Source organism: Pezoporus flaviventris, unplaced genomic scaffold (assembly GCF_033815535.1).
Source record: "Pezoporus flaviventris isolate CSIRO_AGI_PZ_B2104156 unplaced genomic scaffold, CSIRO_AGI_Pfla_v1 ptg000027l, whole genome shotgun sequence".
Classification (NCBI taxonomy): Eukaryota; Metazoa; Chordata; class Aves; order Psittaciformes; family Psittacidae; genus Pezoporus; species Pezoporus flaviventris.
In genome coordinates this window covers 266,790-279,426 of record NW_026892575.1, presented here as the reverse complement: position 1 = coordinate 279,426, position 12,637 = coordinate 266,790, and the positions used below count along the sequence as shown (strand labels likewise).

The window sequence follows — 12,637 nt, the reverse complement described above, 5'->3', positions numbered from 1 at the left end:
AGATGTTAGGAGTGCAAAGAATATCCTTACAGCCTTCCCATGGCTTCTAGCATGAAGAGAAGCCAGCAAACAGACAAAACCTGGAGGCTGAAGATACTGTTGTGGTTGTCTGGTCTCTACAGTGATTTCAGAGACATCTACTGCAAACAGTGCAACATGGTGGACTATAGGGAATAATCTTTTGTCAGAAAAAGTAGCAAAAAGGTGCAAGTGATGGAAATGTTTTTCTTGCCCATACGATAATCATCTATAGGGGCTGAAAAATAATTAATCTCGTCCCTAGCCCAAGTGGTATTTTAGTCTTTAATTTATACTTGCATCTAACAAAACAAATAACAAAACTCTCTGTCAAGCATTAACAATAAATGAAACTGGGTAGCCACATTTTTAGAAAAGTTTAAACTTTCTTCTCCATCACTGTGTTACAGCAGTTATACCTACCCCTTACCATGAGCAGACTATGCTTCAATTACAATATTAGCTCAAAATATTTCTTGAGGTTTAGTCTAGCCTAATTTTAAGACTTACTGTTTTGATGACTTCCTCCTAGAAAAAAAGAATGAGTGTGTTGCATAAGCCAAGGCTGGTCAAGATAGGATTATTTTTACATGCTCACTCTTTTCACTGAATTGCAATAATTTGCACAAAGAAAAAGCAAATCTGGTTTTAATTTCACAGTTTTTTTTTAAAAACCAAAAACAAAACTAATTATATTCTGGTGTTATATACATTCCATATCTCATGGCAAAGAAACAGCAGATCTGAAGAGTAATCCATGTTTCATTAGTTTGTGTACTCTACCACAGAATATAATATTACGTTCTTAAATTAGTTGGAAGCCGCACTGTGCTGCAGAGTATAAAAACAAAAATGAGGGCTCAAGCTAGGTCAAGCATATTTTGTATAGGTCCATTAAAAAACCCATTCCATTAATATTAATAAAGATGTTGAGACACAAAAGTCCTTCAATTAACATATATTAGGCAGGCAAGCACAAGCATTCAAGTGATCCCACTGTGAACAGCAAGAAACCAGTCTTCAAGAATAAAGCCATGAGTGTTTTGTGTACATAGTGGGGCAGCTAGAAATGCTAATGCCACAGGAGAGTGAAAAGGCAACACCCCATTGTCTGTGCAAGTAAATATCACATTATTGCCTCAGCTTCCTCTACTATTAAGCAGGTTTGCGCTGGGCCTTGTTATTCCAGTCAGAATAACCTCAAGACCTATTATCTTTGTCTTCAAACCTTTTTCTTTTACTATTTTCTTGGCAGGAACTAGCTGGGCAGCCACATATGAGACTGAGGGAAAGGATTTTCATCTGACTGTACAACTTGTTTATAGATTTCCCTAGCTTATGAACTCACACTGTAAAAAAGAAATTAACTTGCATGTTCCAGAAATTATGCTGGACAATAATGGTTCCCACGGTACTGAGCTTCAACCATCAAGACTCATTCACTTGCGTGTGACCTGATTATTTGACATTTCTTCACCCTCATTCTTAGTGACTTCCGAGCACGATAAACAATAAAAGGTTACTGATGTCAACCTATTATGAGCCAGGATGCTGTTCTCATCTAACACACAGTAAAGCCAGCACTGAAGCTTAATTAATACATGTTTGTAAATTGTACTGAGCTGCAAGGCATTATGATTCCAGGTTTCTTCTGCAAATATTTACCTCAAAGCTTTAGTCAACGCTTTACTGCCTGAACCAAAGATAAGTTCTGCTTCCATCAGCTATTCACATAGCTGGTCAAATCACTGTCAAAGCAAATCAATAGAAAATTCCTTTAGCATACTGTAATTTATGGTACACCTGCAGCAACAGAATTGGGATTAAAATGGAATGAGAAAAGGCAAGAAAGAACCAACATTTCTGCTCCTAGTGACATGATCAAAAAGACAGAGGAAAACCTTGTTTGTAATGTAATTACCCATTAAAGTTCAATTCAGATACCATTTAAGGGCTAGTCAAAGCCTTCCTAATAAAAAATGAGTGGTTTTTAGAAAAATGATACTGAAGTCTGAGTTCCAGCTGACAAAACTCACTGTAGTTCTCACTGCTAGCATAATAACTAAGATAACTAAGTTTAATCCCTCTCCTAGCAGCTTACTGAGAGAAGACCATTACAAAGTGATGCATATGGATGTAACAGCTTCTGTATGCGGGCAGGAGTCAACTCAGAGGGAATGCTTCCGATGCCCAAAAAGGCTGCTGACTCTAGTGAGGCTGCTGTCAGTATCACTGAACACTGCAACTTCCAAACAGAAAAAAAAATGGTATTTTCTAAAAATTCCCTAAAGCACTATATGTCTGTTAAGTCAACGTTACTCATGACCAGGAGAGAATGAAATCAGAAGCAAACAGCTCTGAAATTGTCTTAAAGAACTGACAGATAAATAACTGGCATCACAGTTCTGATACCTTTGCCTAGCATGGCCCCAGCTTTTACCTTGCCCCCATCCATGGACTGTAAATTTCAAGACCACAGACATTGAAAACAGCATTTAAACTTCCGTCCTTCTCTCACTGTTTGCAGTACCGGACACCAGTCCCAGTGATCAATCTACTATGTCTTTCAAAGAGAATGGGACATGTCATTCATCAAAAACACAAAACCTTTCCCAAAAAGCTGAAAATCAGAAAACATTATCTTAAATGTCTTGTAGAATCAAACAGAACTGTGACAAAAATTGCACACACCAAAATAACCAAAAGGGACTTACAGAGCTAGTAACAAACTCCCAGCAACCACCCAGGCCAGTCATAACTGGAAGCCTATGTTGAGTCAAAGTCAAGTTCCCAACTGAGTACGAGTGTGCAAATCATAAAGCTATCACCACAGTCAGGGCCCTGGTTGTGCAGAGAGGCTGAGGGAGTAAGCTTGTGAGGAAAAGAAACAAAACATTTAAGAGCAGTTTTGATCCCATTGTTTGCTCAGATCAAGTGGATTGCGTGGGGCCAGGGCACAACCAAGATAACTCCTGTACTTTCCGCTCTACTGCTGCGGGTCAGGAGTGGTCTGCTTGAGTTGGACTTGAACTACAGTTTCACAGACCGTCATTGTGTTTTGGGTAAACAAAAGCCTTTACACTCCAGGTCTGCAAACCTGGTATCTTCCTCAAACACTTCTGAAGTGGAGGAAGAAGGGGGAAAAAAACAGAAATAAAACTTTGTTTAGGTTAATTATTAGTGACTGAAAGCTGCTATTAGTTATTAGAATCAGCCTCCAAAGAGGGACATATTTTATATATTCAGGAGGGCACAGCTGTGCAGAACAGAGTATGCTGCATCTTAGCAGCAGAGATGGTCCAAATGAAAATAGTGGCGCTTAAAATAAAACCCCTCATTTACATCAAAGACATCCTGTTATGAAGAGGTCAAGTCTGTGCAGACAGGTCATCCTCTTCTGACCTTTATGAGGGCATTTGACTATAAGCTTCACTCTAATGGACCAGGGAAAGTGTGGGAACTAAGTTTTGTGGAAAGACTTTGCTACAGCAAGAAAAATACTGATGTTTCAAGTATAGACAGGGTCTACGAATGCCTTCAGAACTTATGATAAGACTAGGCTTAAGAAGAAAGGCCAGGATGAACTGCCTATCTATGTACAAATGGATGGCTCCCCGTTTCTGGATTTGCTTTAAGGGTGTAAGTAGTAGTGCTCGCAACAGCTTGAAGTTTGATCTGAAATACACCAATGAATAATTTCCATGCTCTTATTGGCAGCACTAAGGCAGCAAGCAAAAATGACTGAGGACCAACTCCCGTGGGCACTCCTGTGAGCTGTGTTCTCCTAAACAGCATACTGTGCTCAGGCTGATGGAGTCAAAGCACTCTCAGTGACACAGGATTTCCTCTATGCATGCTCCAGGCTTCCAGGGCTTTTTTATATAAGCCATGGAAGAATGCTACCGCTATTAGTTTCCTGTCCAGCAGAAGCAGACTTTTTCTCCATCATTTATCTTCTTTAATTCCATTTCTTACCCATCAGGAATCAGTAGGGACAAAATGCTTAGCATATTGTTGCCTTAAGCAGAAAGCTTATCACACAGATATGGAGAAGGACAATCGATCTAATCACACAATTCATCAGCAGTCAAGCCAATGCTGAGACCAGACACAGTGTCTTTTATTTGTCTAGTAGAATTTAAAGTACCTTAAAGAATATGGCTTTTTCCCACTGTGACCTCATTTTCCTGTAAGTTTTTCTTATTTTCATCTTTACCTTATTACTGAAGGAATAACGGCAAAATGTCCAGTGAAGAAAATTATGATCCTGTAAAACACAGTTTGTATTTTATAAAGGATGAAGATATCATGGTATGGGAATATAAAGAAAGTCGAGGAACTCATATGCCAGATGCTGTTCATGTTGGGTTGGTATAACAGCAGAAAATATAGGATTTGTATATTGGCTTCTGGGTGGACTAAAAATAGTTTTGAGAATGAGTCAAATCACCAGCTCTGTACTTAGTTTCTCTTCAAGGTCCCAGAGGGCAAAATTTTGTCCTATTTTTACAGCTGTAGGTTTCTAAAGGAACCTCAGTGTGAGCGGCAATTATTTTGTCCTTTTACCAGCAGTCTGGCTCACTGGTTTTGAGATTTTCTGCAGAAGAACCTTGGGATTTGTCTCAACATATTTAATTAGACTTAAAGTGGGAGATCGAGGAATAAGAGGCTGTTGTTAGTATGAACTTAAATAATGCTAATACGGGGTGCAATTAAACAGCTACAAAGAATGGGTACATGAATTGCTTTGCCTGCCTGCCTCTTAGGTGGCCAGACTGTGTTCAGAAGCTGTAATTTTGTGGCTTCTCTGATACTTTGAGCAAAGTCCTGCCCTCAGACATGCACACACAACTTCCACCGAATTAATGCATCTATTTATCTTTCAGTGCTACATTCAACCTTTTCTCCAGTTGTAGACTCCTCTGACAGCTCAGCAAGTGTAACATGATACATCCTTCTCTCCTCTTCCCTTGACTAGACACTAACAAACATAACAGAACTTGAGACAAGAGAAAGAGGCTCATTATAGTGAAAGATTCAATCACATCTTACCAAAAAACGAAAAAGGAGGGCACTAGCTAGTGCATGAAGCTGACTCCAATGTTCTAACTGAGATACAGAAATAGAGAGAAGGGCCCACATTCACCTCTAGTGTAAGCAGGTGCAGCCTCTCAGGCCTCCAGGCCAGCGCACGTGCTTAGGGCTGAATTTGGCCTGGGCAATAAACCCCTGTTTCATACAGTTTTACAGGACCTGAAATGTACTAATTTTCTCCCTGACCCAGAATACACATACACATTTACTCTGCAATGTAACGACAGGAGAGTTCCTTCATGTTGTATGTTTCTTTCATCTGGGTGCATGTTTTGTACTTGCTGTATATCCTCACCTGTCTCCTCTGACAAGTAGCATCAACATCCCCACAAGCGCTATATAATAAACTACTCATTCATTATGTTCCCTATTTTCTATGTTGTGTATTGGACTATAGCGTAAATTTGTTTCACTTTGTAAGAGAGAGTTCTTGCTCACAAGGGGAACATGACTTCTGCTCCAAAATGCACAGTTATAAATTACTTTCAAGAATGTCTCTAGAACACAAATGGACTACTGACAACTCCAGAGGTCTAATTTACTGTGTGACTGCAAACAGCTCACTTTATACAAGAGATTATGTATACATAGACCCAACATAATGAGATAGGAGACAAAAACTAGCATACAAAGACAACCACATAGTTTATAGACAAAATAAGACAGCAGCAAGTCTTCAGAGACAATGTCATCATGAAAGGGGAGTTAAAGAGAACGAAGCAACAGTAAATATCTGGTTTTAATGCATATGAGATGGCACAAATTGCAGATGAGAATGGGCAAAGGGCAAGAGAATGAGGCAGGAATACAGATAACACTGAGTAAGTCCTAAAACCAACCTTTTATTCTAACAGCAGCCAGCACCATCTCCTTCTGAAACACTGACACCACTTGCCCCTGTAATTCTGTGGATTTGGCATAGTCTGCTTCCCAATTAGATTCAATTGCTAAAGGCAATTATAAGAAATACTATATTACTAAATAACAATAGTAATATAATTACAATTAAGTAAGAATTGGCTGAAGCCAGGAGTTTGAAAAAAAAAATTAATTTGGGAAGAATGAACAGCTTGAATTGGAGAATCCAAGCCAAGGATGAACCAACAAGACAAACCAGTGGTCTGGATATATCAGCTGGGACTGCTGAAGGGATTGAAGGAAACTCCAAGAAGTCATGATGGAGTAATGCAGGACCTTTATTACAAGTAATAATGAATATCAGTGGAGAGAGGAGTTAAAAATTTTGCATTAGTGTCTAGTTGGGCCGCATTAAACTGATGCCAGAGAGAAACTCAAATTGTATTTACTAATAAAAGTGAACCCATTAACGCAAGGTTTTAAGAGTTAAAAAAAAAAACACCCAAAACATAGCACTGAAAGTGAGAATGTATTAACAAAATACATGAAAATGAACAAAATTATCACAATTTCTTTGGAAGGAATGTATCATATTTTCCACAGACAGTCCAGAACACGGTTTTCTGAAGGTGAGTGAAGTACATCCATCTTCTGAGCAACTTTGATAAAATGACTGAGCAAATCTGTACTATGTACAACATAAGCCTGGATTTTAATACATCTGTCATGCTCTTATCACTAAGTATGATGGTGCTACTCAATGTCTGAGGGTGAAGCAGACATGTAGGAAGATTGAAAGAAGATTCCTTGCATACAAGATACTTTCATTTAAAAGATATAATCATGGGCTTCTTACTGCATAACAGCTTTGCTCCAGCAAATAAAGGAAACAGAAAAGGGCAGAAGACAGAAGAAAGCAAATTTCCAATTGAAAAAAAAAATCAAAGTACCTCAACACTTTGATGATGAAGAGACAAGAAACAGTACTCACACTAAAATTGTACACATTCTCCTAAAATGCTAACTTAATATATTAAAGTACTTATTCAGATAGAGCACAGACCCAGTTTTGTCTTCTGACGCATCAAGAAAATCGTGTTGACTGATGGAAATATTTGGTCTCAAATCAGCAGATCAGCATAAAACTGTGGGGCCTTACTGTCAACTAAACTATTAAAACACAAGTAAGATGCACACATCTCTTAACAGATCTGTACCAAAAGAACAAATTCTTGCCCCTTTCCAGTATTAAGTTAAGGTCATCTTGCCTAACAAACCATTTCATATAGACTCTCTTGAAAGCCTACTCTGCAGGCAATGGCAGATAACAGACAGCTGAATGACTGAATACTCTAGGTCATCCAAAAAATTAGATCAAAGAGTCCCTGTAGTCTATTGAAATGCAATTGCTTCCAAATCACATTGTGTTGTTCCAGGCTTGAAAGAATGGGTCACTGCAGTTTTATTGTAGGGAAGCTATTGCTAATGAAAGGAACAATGGAAAGATTAGTGCTACCAACCATATAGAAGAAACACCACTTTTGGTTTAATTGCAGTGAACAAAGCAAATAGGAAAGAAGGGCAACCAAGTGACAAAAGTAGTTGGTGCAAAGAGGATATAGAAGCTATTCACAAGGTTCTCTTGATCAGAGCACAGCGTCCAGACTTAACATATGATTACTGAATTTGGATCACAGTGAAAAGTGACGTGGTTGTCTTTATAGACAGCTGACGACACAGTTTTAAGAAAGCAGCCTTGCAAGCTGGAAGAGTAAGAATCTTGTTGATAACTTCCCTGGGATTCATTAGGTGCACTGAAATTATTTAATAAACGGCTAGGGAGAGGAAAAAAGTTACACTTTGTGATACCTACTCTGCAGGAGATTATTATAAATAACGGTTTACTTCACTTACCTGCTTAAAATAACAATTTAAAGTGAAATCTGCTCAACCTTGGAACTGATTAAAGATTCTAATTGTTGATAATCTAGATATTGCAAAAACCTAGGTACTGCCATAATAAATTTGTTCATGGCAATATTTATTCTCTTTTGATCAGTTTCTGGATCTTTTCTAAGTGAATCTTACCAGTCATAACAATCTTTATGTCGAGACAGTGGTAAAAGATCCATTTCAGCCTCAGTTAAGATCACCACATTCTGTTTCTTTGTGACCTGAGGCAGACTTGAACCTTCCTTCTCCAGACAAGACTTGACAAGCCCAACTTCATTTAGCTCATAAGGCATGTTAAAAAACAAAACGTGACCAAACAAGGGAGATCACCCAAACCATAACTGTTGTGTGCAGGTAGAGCACTTCTTTATAGGAAAGGACAAACAGTGAGAACAGGCTTTTTTCCTGCATGAATAAAGCTAGCAGTTGTGAAAATGAAGCTTCCACAGTAACAGCTAAGCACATCTGATATTAACACAAACACAAGTTAAAAAGAAGAGAGCTTCATTCCAATACCTGGCACCTGCTTCAAAGTCATGTTTTCAACTGTTCAGGTGAACTATAACATACTAATTCCTCTAACTTGCTAAGAATTAAAAATAAATAAATAAATAAAGTAGAGCATTCAAATTATAATTCAGGCTACTTCAACTACTTATCAGTATTCAACAGCTCTTCCTAACCAACAGTCTTCAAGTCACAGATTACTATTTCAAAGGAAACACTGGGCGTCTCAAGTGCTCCTTTTCTGGTCTGGTCACACAGTTTAATAGCCCTTATGGACAAGTGCCTTTACAAAACGGATTTCTAGAGGGTGACCCAACATATCCCCTGGACCTCAGTCAACCACAAAGCATACAGGTAGTTTTATAGACCTTATGCTCAAATGTCATTGCTTTAATCTGCATCCACAAGAGACTGCTTTGCAAGTACAAGGCTTAAGGCTAAAGAGCATCAATAACTATTAGTTTTGTAGATGATTCCTCTGAATTACATCAATAAAGACTTCTCGGAAGGCAATGAGCACTGTCAAATGTATTTTGAAAAAATAATTTCTGAGTAATAATTTTTCATAGACTTGGATGACATCCATAAATGGAAAATAAGCAATAATAATATTTAACACATTTATAAGAGATCAACTAATTCAAATTTATAACCCCAAACAAGCCAGCAATTGTCAAAAGAAGTGAAGGGAAATTGGTTCCTAACTGCTGCTGAGCTAAGAAATTGCCCTTCCTTAATGCAATTGACAAACCTAGGTATAATATTTTTTTTCTTACAAGCTTACAGATTGAATTCTTTTTTTCTTTATTCATATTAGTTCAGAATGGCATTTACTTAAAAGCAAGCAAAAAACATATCACTTATCACAAACAAATGAAAATTGGCATGGTATAATTACTAGGACTACCAGCCACTCTTTTTACCCCAAAAGACTGATCAAAAACCACAAAGGGTGTGAAGCAGCTCATTGGCTATAACAAAACTTCTTCTGTTAAAAGCAATACCAACTAGTGGTATTAGGACATTCCAATGGTTCATGGTATCCTAAATACTGTATGAATCACCTTCAGCTACTATTCCACATATGAAAATACTTTTGATGCTGATTTGTTTTAAAGAAACACTTACCAAGCCTACACATGTAGAAATTGCTACCGAGGAGGTGCTATCGTTCCTTATAAATCCCTGGTAGAAACACTGCTCAATTTCATGTTCCTGAGAATTTGACACTCCATCTTTCCCGAGCACCTGGACAATAAAACTGTTGCTTAAAATGGTTGAAGGTTTAAGTTCTAAGTGAAGTTCCTGTCCAAATGCTGAAAATTTGTAGTGCAAGGAACTCTTTGAACTCTGAGTTGATCTCTTTCTCCTAGTACTGTGCAAAACATCATGTGAAATATATGATCCACTGGAATCCACTTTGACAGGTGTCACAAATACATAATCTGTAATGATAAAAAGTTAGCATCAGCTTTTTTATCCAACAAATAAGGCAAGTGTCATTCTAATGTGGTAAGCATCAAACTTTTACTATGGCAGGAAGCATTCCCTCATTTTGGAAATGACCTGAAAGCTCTGCAGGCAACATGTGTATAGTCTTGCCTGCTGAAATTCACCCCCGTAACTCACACAGGCTCTCAAACTGTGTTTGTTTCTTTTCTGCCCCACTGAGAGGTACAGACTAACTAGCATAGCTGTGAACATTCCCACAATCAGTCTTCTGAAGGCATTTGTCATCACCAGCAGATCCGGAGGTTTTCCCCCTCTCCCTGTATTAATTGCTGTCAAATGTGAAGGCCACTAGTGCTTAAGAGGGTTTTTTTCTTTCCCTAAGAAGGCAGCAAATATTACATTACTGTAGGGGTAACCATGACTAAGACTTTGTAGAACTGTACCACTTATTCAAATGGATCAAAGGATTAATTTATTAATGCCTTAACTGAGGAAGACCTCATCTCTTTGTAGTGACTTGGTTAGACTGGGTTTCAAATCATAACTGACCTTCAGCAGAAAGAGATTACATCCTACCTAATAACCTTTATTCAGCCATTGCTAAAATTGTATGTCAAAGAAGTTTACTGTTTTGGACAAAATATGTGAAAAACTACAAAACTATTTGTGAGAAGGCCAAGATCTAATCACAACCACCTAAGAAAGTTAAAAAAAAAAGAGGCCATGACTCAGGTAGCTGTATAAGCAGGTGCCTAGCTTGAAGTACACTATCACTGCTGATCTAGCCATAAACAGGGATTACTTGTATCCTGGAAGCCAGGTCTGAATTTTAGCCATTGGCTGAACCAGGACCTTTGCACCTACTCAGTAATTATGCTGAACAAACTGCTTCCCAACCCTATTTCAGTTTTGAGATATATTTCTCTGTCAATACTTAAAGATGCTCATGCATCTGACTGTAAAACAGTTCATTTCTCTTCCTAAATCGAAATAACATGATTCAAAAAAATAAAAACAAAATCCTGCTTCTTGTGTTGTACCAGATGTTGCAAAAACTATCAATCTCTTTGCCTGAATAGATGTTATTTGATACACATTAAGTTTAAAACATTACCAGTGATAGGTTGTTTTTCCTTAAGACAGTGGAAACAATGCATCAAAAGCTTTGACTCTCCTCAAGTGGTGTTAATCAACGGCAGGAGTTGAGGATGCTAAGCAGGCTAGTTGCCAAAAAATGCAAGCAGCTGCTGGAGAGGGAATCCCCCAGCGAGCAAACAATAGGGTGCAGGAGGGGTTTCCTTTCTGCACCCTGGTGTGGTTCTCTATTGTACTTTGTTTCCACTCGCACCCAATAAAAAGCATATACTGCACTTCAAACTTCCCAAAGTCATCAGCATCTAAGTGTTAGTCTCCGCAACCTGGGAACAAACAGCTGCTGAGCTCTCACTCACACAAGTCCTTCCTCACCAGGTTTGTTTTCCCTTAGCCTGCGCTGCAGGGCTTCTTCTGCTCTCCCACTCAAACCTTTTCATTACTTCTGTCTCATTGCTTCCGTACTAGACACACGAGGTTTTGTTGTTGTGGATACATATGCATTCATTTTTCTAATCACACATGTAAACAGGGGTGTATTTACCATCTCATTCGTTTTGCTGTTACATATTGTTCCTTTTAGCTTTTGCACATGCGGTTTAACAACTTAATCTCTGCCCATGGTTAGCTATTTTACAGCAGCTAACTTGCTTTCACTCCAATGTTCCCTTAACACTGCGGCTCCTTCCCTTTAAACGCTCAGTCCACCAAAAAAAAACGCATCCACGCAAATGTTCATATACACAGAAAGAGCAATACAAACCATGATTCAATTCACTGATGCTGTCACTGGTTAAAGTTGCTGCATGAGACATGCAGCAGAGGCAGCACAGCTGAAGGGTCTGTAAGAGAAAAAAAAAAAAAAAAGAGAAAAAAAAAGAGAAAAAAAAGAAGTATTGGGCGAGATTTACTTGACAAGGGAAGGCAGAAAGACAAGGCACAGAAACGGCGCAGTAACCTGGTCTGAAAGTACACCAGGCGACTGCAAAAGAAAGTGTTCTCGACCTGCCTTTACAGCGCTTCCGAGCCACGGGAGAGCCAGGAATCGCATGGAGCTGCCGCTGAGAATCGCAACAGGTAAAGTCCAGCCGACAAGCAGGAGACAGTCCATGTTCCGCCGCGCACCTGGTGTGCTACCTGCTCCCCGAAGCGTGCGGCGGGCGAGCCCGGATCCCCCGCATGGTCACCTGGGCTCTGCCCCGCAGCAGCTCCGGCAGCCGGCCCGCAGCGCCGCGTCCCCGCCGTGCGCGGCGGCGGAGCCCATGGAGCGGTGCCCGGTGCGGTGCGGGTGAGCGCGCCTCGCCACCGCCGCCGCGCACGCTTTAAGCCGCCGCCGCCGCCGCCGCCGCCGCCGCGGGGCAGCGCTGCCTCCGGCGCCGCGTCTCGGAGCGGCCGCCGCCCGGGGGGCGACGCGGAGCGGAGCAGGCGGGACCAATGGGGAGGTGGCGGGGCAGGGCCGGGGCCGGGACTCGGGCGGGGAGGCACCTGGGCTGGGGGGCGGCGGAAGCGGAGGGGCCGGGACAGCGCAGCGCTGGGGCTGGCACACACCTGAGGGGGCGAGGGGAACCTCGCAGGGTGAAAGCAGGGGCCGAGGCACGGGGCTCCGTCAGACGCACGGGAGCTCTTGTGATGATGCTGGGAGAGGAGCAGAGTCAACCCCAAA

The 12,637-nt window shown here is 40.3% G+C and overlaps 1 protein-coding gene across 2 annotated transcripts in view; it reads right to left on the bottom strand.

Moving 5' to 3' along the window:
- Positions 1-12,311, bottom strand: part of ADAMTS18 (ADAM metallopeptidase with thrombospondin type 1 motif 18) — a 75,593-nt gene extending 63,282 nt beyond the window's left edge. Inside the window, exons 1-3 of one of the 2 annotated variants that reach the window (XM_061458455.1) lie at positions 11,980-12,311; positions 11,738-11,816; positions 9,559-9,875 (exon numbers count right to left, since the gene is read on the bottom strand). In XM_061458455.1, coding sequence (XP_061314439.1) covers positions 9,559-9,875; positions 11,738-11,789 — 369 coding nt within the window. In that variant the 5' untranslated portion in view covers positions 11,790-11,816; positions 11,980-12,311. The remainder of the gene's footprint in view (positions 1-9,558; positions 9,876-11,737; positions 11,817-11,979) is intronic. The other variant, XM_061458454.1, reaches the window with a different exon arrangement.
- Between the last annotated feature and the right edge of the window lie 326 nt (positions 12,312-12,637).